The sequence below is a fragment of the Periophthalmus magnuspinnatus genome, chromosome 24 (genome assembly GCF_009829125.3).
Source record: "Periophthalmus magnuspinnatus isolate fPerMag1 chromosome 24, fPerMag1.2.pri, whole genome shotgun sequence".
Taxonomy (NCBI): domain Eukaryota; kingdom Metazoa; phylum Chordata; class Actinopteri; order Gobiiformes; family Gobiidae; genus Periophthalmus; species Periophthalmus magnuspinnatus.
The window spans coordinates 8057382-8070304 of record NC_047149.1 but is presented as its reverse complement, the minus strand read 5'-3'; the positions used below and the strand labels follow the sequence as shown (position 1 = coordinate 8070304).

The window sequence follows — 12923 nt, the reverse complement described above, 5'->3', positions numbered from 1 at the left end:
ATGACAAACTACTCATTTAACTCATAAATTACATCATTATATACACACACACACACATATATATATGTATATATATTTATTTTTTACACTTTTTACATTTTGGTGTAGTTTATAATTGTATTTCCTGGTTGGACATGATTTGTAGAGGGAATTTCATAACTGTTACCTAGCAACTATAATGTTATCAACGGCCAAATTGAACAATAGTGCAATAGACTAATGCAAATAATAATACAATTTTGTTAAATTTTGGATTTTTCCATGTTAATGACATGGGTAGAGGTTTCTTTTTAGAACTTGGCCCTACTTCCTGTATTTTTGTACTTTATTTCAACAAATTGACACATGAATTAGATCAAACTAACTATTCTTAACAATGTTCTGCATTAAACATGTAGCAGATATGGGGCAGAAGATGTGATTTGCACTTTCATGACATTAAGTTAGACATCACTAATTTCAAAGTCAGCCCATCTCTACTATCCCACCAAAAGTCATAATTTGAAAAAACATTTAAAAAAACTTGTCATATGCTCTTTAAAGAATTGACGTCATTTGTTTTCTTTCTAGTATTTATAAAGAGAAGATAAATAATTTGATTTGAGGAAAAAAAAATGGCCAGTCTGAAAGTGTGTGTCCACATTGACACCAGTTCCTCTCACTATTTCAGATCTCCACTCCAGTTGAGCTCCCCTCTCAGGCTCCTCTCAAACAGGACGTGTTCAAGCCCCCCCATGTCTCTGCTCCTCCATCAGTTGTGCCCAGAGCCCCTGGTCCTCTGCCCACAGTCACGGCCCCTCCTAAAGCACCCTCACCTCTGAAGACTGTCTCATCAGCAGTGGAGGGTGTGGACGAAGACCTGGAGGAGCTGCTGTCTTTACACAAACCAGGAGATACTCAAGAGAGCCAGTCTGATTTAGAGAGAGAGACGTCTACTATAGAGAAAGGTGAGCCAGTCAAAGATGTCCCCAAATAGTTAGTGCAATATCCAGGAACTATCTACCCATTCACACAGACAAGGACTTGTGTATATATCTACCAGTGGAGGCAAGGTGGGTGTCAATGCTAGTAATGGTAATCAAACCATGAATCTTCTGGTTAGTGGGCAAATGTTTCCATGTGACCCCATTTATGTCATATATTCCCTTATTTAGCATATTTTCCATGGTACATCCCTTCAACATCAAGATAAAGGTTAAAGGTATACTATGTTGCTTTTCTGGTGGGGAGTTCGCTATGTGCTTGTTACCATGGAGATGTTATTGCCTTGCCTTGATTGTTTCACATTATAGTATTGAAAAAAAATATCTATTTTGCTTTTCTTCAGTTACAAATGTTTTATTGCTCAATCATAATAACATTATGTGAGTGGGGATCACCTCTCCACAGATCTGACCTGTAACTTGACCAGGTGGCATCACCTGCTTGTCTTGATGGAGAAAGATGAGTTTAATGCTATACTGTGGAACATTCTAGGCAAAGCAATAACATCTCCATGGATGCAAGCAGTTGGAAGTCCGTCCACCAGGAAAGTTACACAGTGTCCCTTTAAGACGTACTGAAAATCTGACAAATTATAATCAAAGTTGTATTGGCTATCAAAATATCTCATGTTTCAAGCTAATTTCAAGAGGAAACAAATTAGAGTACATGTACTGCAGTCATAAACACTTATCTGTGAAGTCAACTTGCCGATAGTGTCATTGAAAAGCGTTAAGTCAGTAGTTGTGTGTTTGCAGCGTGCGAGGAAGTGAAGATGGATGTACCGGAGGTGGCAGAAGACAAAGACAAGATGGCGGAGGAAGTGCCAGACAAACACGTCACCACCGCATCTGTGCAAAAGGAGCTGACAGAGGAGGACCTGGAGGACTGGCTGGACAGCATGATCTCCTGACCCTGAGCAGAGCAGCAGCAAGGACAAAGTTAACATTACTGCGACTTGGGTCAGAGGAGAAGAGTGGAATTATTCCCTCCTGAGAGAGACAGGAAGTTCCCAGACGTTCCAACAGGACATTTGCTCAAAGTGACAAAATGTTCCCAGTGTATTTGAGGTTTGAGAAAGAATTGTATGTTCCCGATTGAATGATCTCGCACGGCTTCACAAACAAGACCCAAAAAATGCCACACGCAGTGTCTTTATTGCGTCAGTTACTTTATTCACTTTCTCCCTCTGATCAAAATAAATGCGTTCTTTACCAAAGCTACTAGCTACATACAAAGAGCCATACGATAGCGGTTTTAAATGGTAAACTTTTCAATTTGAACACGGCGCGTGGGGTGGTTGTGTGGACACAAGTGGATACTCTCAGAAAAGGCTTAGGGGAAAAAAAGCAACGATTACGCAAAATTTCGCTAAATTTTATACAACAAATTATTTCTATTCGTGATTCGAAAGCCACCAAAACCAGCTAAAGCTCAAATCATTGCGTGAAAGCGAACTCAGAAATGTAGCGCAGCTTGTGTCAGGAGGGACAAAAATGTTCTTTGCATAGTTTCTGGTAAGGCACAGTGGCTCTTTGACATTTTCACAGTCGTCTTTGGTCTTGGGAACACAGCGAACACGCCAAGACCAGAAAGGACTTCATTCATTCATTCGATTCAGCAGATTTGAACCATCTTAAAAAGGCAAAAACCAGGTCTCGTAAGATTTCAGGGTGAGCGTGTTGAGACTAGCAGCGCACGTCAGTCGAATTCAAAGTCAAAATTGTGCATATTGAAACTAGGGCTGCGCAGTATATCGTTAAAATATCAATATCACTTTTGCCTTGTTTTGGTCTAGTTTTTATTTCGACACAATTCAGTTTCAGTTTTACTATGTCAAAAAGTATATTAAAATATCTGTATAGTATCGTTATCGCAATACAAAACAGGTACCGAATATCAAATTTTTTGTAATATTGCGCAGCCCTAATTGAAACATTCATTTGTCATGCCGTAACCCTCTGGTGTGACAATTGTCTATGTACAACAGATTGTGCGACAGGTTTGGGGTTAGCAGGTGAAAAGGCGATGAAAGAGAGAGATTGCATAAAGAGGCATGGAGGTGTGGAGACTTGTTCACTATGGTGGGCAAAGATGAGCGACCCCCCCACTGTCCAGCCGTTGGTATATAGTCTAGTCAAAGATTGGTCAGTCCTGGTGTATTGAGTTTATAGTGTTCATAATTTTGTTATGTCATATCTGGTCCAAAGGGCGTTCTCCTCTTTATCCCAGCTGGTCCTCATATTGTTTCCTGAAGCAGTCTCCAGCCGGGAAGAAGTCCCAGCACCTCTCCTGGTACATCTTCCACACGAAGGACTCCTGCGCAGGGATTAAACAGATCAGCGTCACCACCCCCCCGGCAAACACTAGATTGTGCGTGGGACCTGGGGACTTCAAAACTACACTTTTATGATATTTACACGAGGAGGTTTTCAGAGGAGGGTATGATAGTGCCGTAAGATAGACCTTATAATGGGATTTGACACTAATAATAACAACAAGTCTACTGTCAGAGTTTGGGTGTCCTCTTGAGTGCAGAGACTGGACCATAATCAATCATACATATAAATCAAACATATTCTGTTCAAATATCATCTTTTATTGTCATTTGGTTGAGAAGAAAAACAGCTTTGGGCAACATTTTTATGAACTTTATTTGATGTGTCATAGGTGAGTTTAGAATATTGTATTGTAGGTGTGTATAATACATTCTTCAGCAGTTTATTGTTCAGTTTCCATTTGAAAGATTTAATTACGTGCCCTCAGCTGGGAATAGTGGGGAGTGAAGAAGCTTTAAAGGTTCTATATTACACAAAATTGACTCTTGAGCTTTTAGCCATGTTAGAATTTTGTTGCCTTCTCAAAAACATGCCTGGAGTTGTGTTTTGCTTCATTCTCACATGTTTGAGTAATCCTTTATTATTAGTCTATGTCTCCAAAGCTCAAAATGCTCTGTTCCACTTCGTGATGTCATGAAGTGGTAGCATTCAAGTTAATAGCTACCTTTTACATTTGATTTAGTAGATTTTGAAAATTCCAGGGCTGAAATTATCCAAATTATTCTAGTAAAGGTGCATGGAGTTTACAAACACAGTGGAGCACTTCCTGTATTACCACATAATATCACAAGATGCAACATAATGTTTTCTGTTTGAGAGAAGAACTCAGCCTCTATATGCAGGGTTTGTGTGCTAAACGTGTGTGAATGAAACAAAACACAACTCCCAGTCAGTTTGTGATGAGGAAACAACATCATAACATAGATGAGAAAATGGCGTAATAGGAGCCGTTTAAATTGCTAAAAATCACATGACACCAGCAGTTTAGATGCTTTGTAGTTAAGATGTTTTACAGTCTACACATGAATCTATTAAATTACAACAAATTTAGTCAGTTTCAGTAATGTGAGTATTTATTTAGTTTGTTCTCATCCCAGGCCATAGAGCATGTGAGTGAGCTCTGGGTTGTGTGCATGTCGCTGCTGTGTTCTATACTCTCTTTCTTCACATTGAACCGGCTCCAACTGCCCACTGACAGACTGCAGCCCAGATGGTCTCAAACTTTTGCACCCAGAAGGACACCAACTCTGTCATCTCTGTCGCAAATTAATGACACTTTCTCAAGCCTCACTACTAACTCAGATCTGACGGCTTTCTCTACAGCCATTAACAGGGTTTTTTCTCCCAACAAAGCTAAATTTGTGTCTTTTACATGGACGACAAGACGCAGATAAATAAATGTCCAAGACAGCCCACGCTTTGGTCCTTCCTTCTGCAAAGAACCACTTGTGCAGTGTTTCTACCCACTTGATCGCGTTGCATAAGTAAAGCACAAAGCAACACATTATAGTTTTATGTTTGCAGTTCAGGCTCTATGCGTCTGTTAGCACTTTCACATGCTGTATGTATGTGCCAGCTATACAGTCGCTATGGCGATATGACCGTTAACAAAGAAACACCTGCTGAACAAAAGTTGATTGTTGCTTGAATCTAAACTCATAATGACACGAGTAAAGTGGCATGTTTAGCCTGGACTCAGCTCCAAGCCCAGTGTGTCCACATGCAGCTAAGTGAAAGTGAGTCTCACCTGTCCAGTGTGCTCAGTCTCATCCTTATTGATCAGGTACATCAGGAAGAACCTGCAGAAGAGTGACAGCTGCTGCAGCACATGTTCACATTAAACTCATTTTTGGAATATTTCACTCTCACTCACAGGTAGTTGGCCAGGTTGTGCTCTTGTAAAGTGTGAGTTTCAAAACCGTGAGGCGTTCGATCAAAGTAGTCATTTCCAATGCCACAGATAAAGCATTTGGTCTGTAGGAAAAATGAAATGGTCATTTTAAATGGGTTTTAAATGGGTTAAAACCTTCTCAGAACTAAACATACCTCCATGTCCTCCTTCACTTGCTCCTGCTGGTCTCTCAGCTCACCAAAGGCATCAATAATCAAACCTGAAACAAAACACAGGTCTGTGATTCTTCTAGTCATACCCTTTGACCCTAGAGTCCCACCGACCCTGGTATCAGTTTGTTTGTTTGTTCTGGATACACATTTGTGCTGCTCATCCTAACATCACTAATTTCTGTGATTTATGTTGAAGGATAAAGCATCTTGACAGTGGCAGAGTAAATGGCTCATCTAATGCCATCAGTGGTATAACAAATCCTCATGAACACATCTTTGTATAATATGGGCTATTGTAATCTATTACTTTGCTATACAAATGATTATCAAAAACTTGCATGAGGCCAGATTAAGGCCTGGATGTGACCCATGAACAGCAAAGTGCCACGGTCTGCATCAGGCTAACAGACAGTTTCATGATATTTCATAAACCTGTGATGTTTGTGCTCATCACAGGCCAAACCTCATGATGTGGGTGTATAAATCAGGAGGCATCATTATGGCCTTTGTCACTTTGTCATTGGCACATTGGAAATGTTTATATATATATATATATATGTATATATATATATATATATGTGTATATATATATATATATATATATATATATATATATATATATATATATATATATATATATATATATAGTATATATTGTATATATAGTATATATTATATTGTATATATATATATATATATATATATATATATATATATATATATATATATATATATAGTATATATTATATTGTATATGTAAATAGAGGTAAGGACCCTGGATGATGGCAAGTAGGATGACGATGACGAAGAAGAAGAAGGTGATGTCGAAGAGGATGCGGTACAGTTCATAGGGGTCTCCTGCAGGATCCTCCAGCTCGTCTCCAATACCCCCACCAGCTCTCACACCCACGTACATGTGGAACAGGTAGCACTGTGGAACAGACATGGACTTAGATACAGGCTAAAGATTGTTCAGTATGTTCTGTTTTGATTTCGTTTGAGACTAAAAATGAAACTGGACCAAGGGAAATTAGATACAGTTATGAAAGTAATGAAAAGACCCATTTAATAGCATCACTTGTAGCTGGATATTTATGACTGAGAGAACAGCATCTCCAAACCTTACTCTGATTAAAGTGAACTTCATTTTGAGGATACACAGTTACAACTTTTCTTCACCCTGGATTTTCTGTCTGATAAAGAAGAAATATTGGAGACATTCACTTTCTAAACGAAAGCCTCTTCTGGCCTTGAAAACAGCAGCTTCATTCTCCCTAGTACAAAGAACGTCTGCATTTCTCTGTTAAGAGAGCCACAAACCGTCATCATGTCGTCGCACTTCATGTCGGGCTCGTCCTCGTCTTCACTTTTGTTGTAGAACTTCCTGAAGAAGTTGAAGGCCACCACAGTGTAGAGATAGACCACCACCGCCAGCAGGCCCACGGTCAGCACCAACTAAAGAGACATGAGTGTGGCATTGTTCAGAAGGGCAAAAACAACTAGGATCAGGATCAGGAAGCATTTGAATGGAAAATACCAGTTAAAGTGCTTTTATCCACAACATGGGGATACTCAAAACACAGTACACAGAAGATGGCATTTATCAGCCACATTTATGCGTTAGCTCTAGGGCTGCAAGATTAATCACAGTCAAATGAAACTCACAGTTTAAGTAGCAAATCATCTCTTCCTCTACAAACAACAAGCTATCTTGTCTTACTTTGCATAAAAACTGCTAACCCTGTAGTTTAGATTTGTACAAACATGTTCTGAAATGTGATTTTCGTATTTAGTCTTTTTGTCAATTCTTCTGAATGTGTTTAAAATGAGAACTTTGAACAGAATCCTATTATAAAAAAATAAATCACAAATCTAATTGCAATCACGATGTTTGTCAGGGCTGAATGATTTGGGCAAAATATCTAATTGTGATTTTCCTAATTTGTTCATTGTAATCCATTAGGTAGACTAGTTTTTGTGTATCTTTCAAGTATCTGTTAACTGTATGATTCCTCCACAGGCTGTCCGCATTAAGTACATGAAATCATATGTAAATATATAAAATATATAAAAATGCGAAGTACATATTAGTGGTGTTGGCTGCACCCCCTGTGGCATCCAGACTACACCATGCAGCCATCTCCCTATCATGTGGCGCCCCCTGCAGGCGGCCCCGCTCACCTGTTTGCCGTTGTGTGTGACAGAAGACAGAATGGTACGCAAGGTCTTGAAGCCCATAGCGATGTCCAGCAGGTGAGCAGCAAAGAAGAAGTTGTTAAAGTGTCCAAAGACTGACATGGTGGTGTACCAGATGAGATACAGGAAGTACTGGGAAGAGCAAATGGTGCCATTTAAATACAACTTTTATTAAACAAATAAACAGACCTAACGTGGAGGAGCCTTACATTGTCTGTCAGAACTACACCCATTTTCCAGATGTGGTACTTGGTGTCAATGGAGCTCAGCCTGTGGGGGGACAAGATAAAGATAAAAATTACTATTGGATAGTTATTTTTTTTTTATAGAAGTGTTTTAAAATACTACAAACTAAACAAACATAAAGTACTGTGCATCCAGGAAGTATTTTGTGGATATATTTGTAAGCACATTCATACATATTTACATATGTGTGAGAATGAGATGTATATGACATAGAACAGACCAGGACATGAGGGAGGCTTCTCTCTCCACAGTCTCCACAGTGGGGTCAAAGTCCAAAGCACTCTTGTCCAGGCCCAGCAATTCAGCGATGCGTTCAGCCCCATACAGGTCTTCATACTTGTTAATCACCTGCACACAGAGGAGAGGGCTATTTTTAGCTGCACTGCATCCGCATGACTGGATTAGCTGCTCAGTTTTACACACAACCACAAGGAGTTTAAAGTGCATTGGACAGATTTTATATATTTTTTCGATTCTAGTAAAATCTTAAATCTAATGATGTTAACTACCGGTATGTTTTAGAGAAATGAGTAGTCAAACCTGTCATATGCACTTTAAATAAACTTATAGATTAATAATATTATTATATAATAATATTTTTATTCTTACCTTTCTTTTAACAAACTTGTCCCAGTAGTTATTAGGGAAAGATCTGCAGAGCAAGCAAACATTTTACATTGAAATAATAAAGTGTACAGTGGCTGGACTAGCACAGAATCATAGACTGACAGAACTAAAGTTATCCCTAAGCCTTTGTGTGAAAGTGGACCTACGGTGTGTTGATGACCAGACGATCCCATTGGCCCTTGATGTCGTCATCAGAGGGCTGCTCTGTGATGTACAGGCCGTCAAACTCAAGTTTACGGGCAATCTCCTTTTCTCTTTTAAACACCACCAAAGGCACCTGCACGTTTAACAGACCAGCAGGGGAATGAGAAAGGACGTAGTTTGGCAATATTGTGACGTAAATGAGAACTTTCTGGCACTAAAGTGTTGTAATGTTGCAGAGGGAGGCCCAATAAGTGGGTATGTGCAGAGAGCATGATTTGTTCTGTTTTACTGCTGGACAATATACTGTTTTGGCTGCAATTAGGACTAAAATGCCAGGTCTTATGCAAAATCGACTTTTGGAGCTTTCTACCATGTTATAACTTTATTCCCTCATCAAAAACATGCTTGAAAAGGTTTTAGGTGTCATCCATGCATGTTGGAGTAAGCTAGCGATCTCTTCCAGGGCCTATTTGAACCCTCCTTACACAAAGTAGTACAATTCTGTCCAATGCCCACCCACAAGCCTACGGCTCCCATGCTCTTCCATAAATATACAAAAGCATGATACAAAACAATACAGTACAACTTCACAATCCTGATGTGAAGTGCAGTAGTTTCATTAGTGGGCAAATATAGCATTTTCAACAATAAAAGGTAACATGGTGATATATATTTATCGTTATAATTCTCTCCCCATTATCACGATAAATATAGGATTTGGATAATGCCACATCCAGAAGCTAAACCCAGAGACAGTCATAAGAGTGCTGTGTACCTTGAGGTAGTAGTATCCCACCAGACACAGTAGGGAAATGACAGTGTGGAAGACAGCCAGGAAGCGCAGAGTGGGTAACATGTAACCAGTGCTCTCCTGAAGCACAAACTCGTCCATGTCGAACAATGTATTCTCATCGTCCTCCTCCTCTTCCTCACCTCCCCAGTGGCTCTCCTCAGCATCCTCGTCATCAGTCTCTCCGGTCACCTTACAGTCACATTTCAAAGCAGATTACCAATTGAAGTTTTTATTTTTTTACAATTTATGTACAGAGGTAGGTAGAGTAGCCAAAATTGTACTCAAGAGTAACTTTAGTTCAAATTGATATGACTCAACTGTCGGAACATAACCTTTACAAAAAACACAAACGTTCAAATCATTTCATATTGTCGACATAAAGCTTTTGTCACTTGTAGATTTACTTCTCCAGTACGAGTACTGTAACTTCAGTAAAAATATTACTCCTGTAGGAGTAAAAGTATGCTGCTAGAAAAGTACTCTGAAAAGTACAATTTATTTAAAAAGTAAAGTAGCTAAGTACTACCTCCCACCTCTGAGCAGGATGCTTTGTCTGCCCAACCCCAAGCATAATGTGAACATATCAGGAGGCACAGTGATGGTTACCTTGTAGAAGAGCAGAATGAAGTTGATGGCAAAGCACACAAACAAAGCCAAGAAACGGAGGTTGTAGAAGTTTCGAGCCAGGTAATTCTGAAAAAAACAACCAGAAATCATTAACTTTTGACCACCCCAATTTATATTTTCCGCCTCGCTTTATATATATATATATATATATGTGTGTGTGGGAAACATACTCTATGATATTCACAGAGAATGCTTTTACTAGCTGTCTGACACCCTCTGCTGGCAACAGTAATAAGTGAAGCATTTTGAAAAGAAAAGTGTGTTGTCAGCACAATTAGCAGATAGATTACATATGGTAATGGCAAATTAAAGTATATGACAGTTTTTCATTTTTTTCCAATTATGGCTTGGTTTGGTGGGCTAGTACATGTGATAAATATTTATCATAGCTTTACATCAGTTACGTGGCGGTTTTCGGAAGAAAAGTTGAAGAAAAGAACAAAAATACAGGAAGTAGCACTGCGCTCTAAAACGTAATACCTCTACATATGTCATCAACACAGAAGATGCCATCCAAAATACAAAACAAATTACATGGAAGGAGCATTATGACATTTATGACAGTTTAAATGTACATTTTATTAAAGGTAATTTATTTTATTAGTCTAAACATAACGATTGTGCAAATTGTGCAGTTTTCTTTGTTAACCTTATAATTGCTAGGTCACAGTTATGGAATTACCTCTATGTATGTCACATCTGATGTCCATGTCAAAATAGGAAGTAAAATTATAAACTTCACCAAAATATAAACATTAGAGAAAAGATATAGTAAAATCTTAAATATAATGCTGTTAACTATGTCTTAGTGAAATTAGTCTAACCTGTCATATGCACTTTAAGCACTGGATCTATCAGAACTTGAAAATGGGTGAGGGGTCATAGTATGGTCATTTGCATACCAGAGATTTGGTCAGGTAGATGTCCAGAACAGCAAACACACTGGACATGAAGGCAGGAGATGGTTCTTTGGGCTGACTGGATCTAGATTTAGGTTTCTCCTCTGCCACCGGCTCCTTGGCCTCCTCTTCCTTTGGTTTGTCCTCTTTTTCTTGGTTCTCGGTGCTGCATAAGACAGGCAAAACATACTTTTTTCATTTAAAGAGCCTGTACCTGATTTGAATTTACTCTAGTCAAGATAAATGCTCTTTACAGCATGCACTGTAAAAGAAGCTAAATAAGAAATAATCTATACATTTCAACTAACGCAGAAGCTTCTGACAGGGTCACACCTTTTAGTCCAATGAGGCACATTGTTACTAAGACACTATAACCGTACACGTAACTTTTTGTAATAGACAATCATCAAGAGTGAAAAAAAACCTTATAGTGAGAAGATTAGAGAACTCTAAGGAAACAAGTGCATGAGAGGTTTCCAGACAGTTGTTTCTGTGTCATGGTGCAAAAAGGGATTAAGTGGGTGGAGCATAATTAAATGTGTTGCTAACATGGTTAAAAATAGTAATGGTACTTTCAAAAAAGTACAGGATCTTTAATGGCCCTTTTAGATAGAGATTTACTTGTAAGAACTAGTCACTCACTCTGCTTTCTCCGTCTCGCTCTCTGTTTTCTCGACAGGTTTAGATGTTGTTTTCTTCTTGTCGGCCCCTGATCCCTCGCTCAGTTCAGACACATCTCCCAGCCCCGGCTCCACATGTTTCCCTCCTTCTTTTTTAGGCACTCCCAGTAGCTCCATCATCAGGTCGGCCTCTGCCACTTCTCCCGTAGGTGTCATAGCAACCTCCAAGCTGCCCGACGACTCCATCGCCTCTACTTTCTCCCCCTCTATCACATCTCCATGGATACCAAACTGGGTGGGGTCAGGCATGTTACCAAGAATGTCTGTCACCTTAATGTTTTTGGCTCCCTCCACTAGGCCACCACCAAACATGGAGGACCAGATGAGGTGGAAGAATCCGAAGATGAGGCCAAAGATGCCCTTAAAGAAACCGATGAAGAGCATCCAGAAGAAGGAGAAGAAGCCAGTGATCACCTCTTTGATGCTCAGCTTTCGTACTTTTTTAAACTGTTTGCGCAGGTTTTTCAGTGAGACTATTTGGCGCACATTGGCAATTTTGCCCTTGACAGAGCGGCAGGCACTGGTAAAAGCTGACACAGACTCCGCCTCCTCTTCGTCTGAGCGATCCTCCAAGAAGCTGTGTCCCTCCTCTTCTTCTTCCTCCTCAGCCTGTTCTACCTCATCAGGCTCTGAGATCTGAGAGGCCAGCTGCATCTCAAATATAGTGTCCTCGCAGAAGTTGACAAACATCTCCATCTTCTCGCTCTCCCCGCCCTCATTCACCACATCAAAGATGAACTGTCGCTTGGACTCTTTGACCTGAGGCTTCTCCCACTGCTCTCGGCTCGACTCGCTGATCTCAAAGTAAACCCTCTCGATGCGTTTGGCACTGCCCATGATCTCGATACGGCCCAGATACGGCTCAAAGTACCCCAGCAGACTCTCAGCCACATCCAGGAAGCTGCCCAGGCGAGAGTCGTGTGGCATGTGCTCAGAGAGGTTCGTCAGCAGCACGGCCACGTTAAAACCAATTTCTTTGGCCGGCTCGTGGAAGCGCTCCACAAACTCTTTGTAGTTGAACATATCGTTCTCATCAGCTTCTGCACAGGAGAGCAGGAACTCAATCTCTGACTGAGTGTACTGCTTCTGGCTCTCCATAGACTTCTGAAACTCTTTCTTTGAAATGAGGCCCTTACACTCAGGGTCGTACTCTTTAAAGTTGTCAGATGTGGTCAAGTCTTTCAGCTTTAGGAACATGTCAAAGAACTTGAGGATCATCTCCACATTGCTTGAAGACTCCACCAAGGTGTCCACCATCTGCTTTCCAATTGTTCCATTAACCACATTGCCTTCATGGGTGAAATGAGTGTTAGTGTCAGACACAAAC

The 12923-nt window shown here is 40.0% G+C and overlaps 2 protein-coding genes across 2 annotated transcripts in view; one reads left to right on the top strand and one right to left on the bottom strand.

Annotated features, from left to right (window-relative positions):
• The window catches only part of aven (apoptosis, caspase activation inhibitor), a 50995-nt gene extending 48861 nt beyond the window's left edge, over positions 1 to 2134 (top strand). Inside the window, exons 5-6 of the mRNA XM_033991467.2 lie at positions 671 to 947; positions 1740 to 2134. Coding sequence (XP_033847358.1) covers positions 671 to 947; positions 1740 to 1894 — 432 coding nt within the window. The 3' untranslated portion in view covers positions 1895 to 2134. The remainder of the gene's footprint in view (positions 1 to 670; positions 948 to 1739) is intronic.
• Position 2135: 1 nt separating this feature from the next.
• ryr3 (ryanodine receptor 3) overlaps positions 2136 to 12923 on the bottom strand; it is a 71385-nt gene continuing 60597 nt past the window's right edge. The window contains exons 91-105 of the mRNA XM_033991468.2: positions 11559 to 12885; positions 10920 to 11082; positions 9997 to 10083; positions 9373 to 9579; positions 8600 to 8730; positions 8436 to 8478; positions 8047 to 8174; positions 7790 to 7850; positions 7566 to 7712; positions 6705 to 6839; positions 6159 to 6315; positions 5367 to 5431; positions 5194 to 5294; positions 5068 to 5119; positions 2136 to 3300 (exon numbers count right to left, since the gene is read on the bottom strand). Of these exons, the coding sequence (XP_033847359.1) occupies positions 3205 to 3300; positions 5068 to 5119; positions 5194 to 5294; positions 5367 to 5431; positions 6159 to 6315; positions 6705 to 6839; positions 7566 to 7712; positions 7790 to 7850; positions 8047 to 8174; positions 8436 to 8478; positions 8600 to 8730; positions 9373 to 9579; positions 9997 to 10083; positions 10920 to 11082; positions 11559 to 12885 (2900 nt within the window). The 3' untranslated portion in view covers positions 2136 to 3204. The remainder of the gene's footprint in view (positions 3301 to 5067; positions 5120 to 5193; positions 5295 to 5366; positions 5432 to 6158; positions 6316 to 6704; positions 6840 to 7565; positions 7713 to 7789; positions 7851 to 8046; positions 8175 to 8435; positions 8479 to 8599; positions 8731 to 9372; positions 9580 to 9996; positions 10084 to 10919; positions 11083 to 11558; positions 12886 to 12923) is intronic.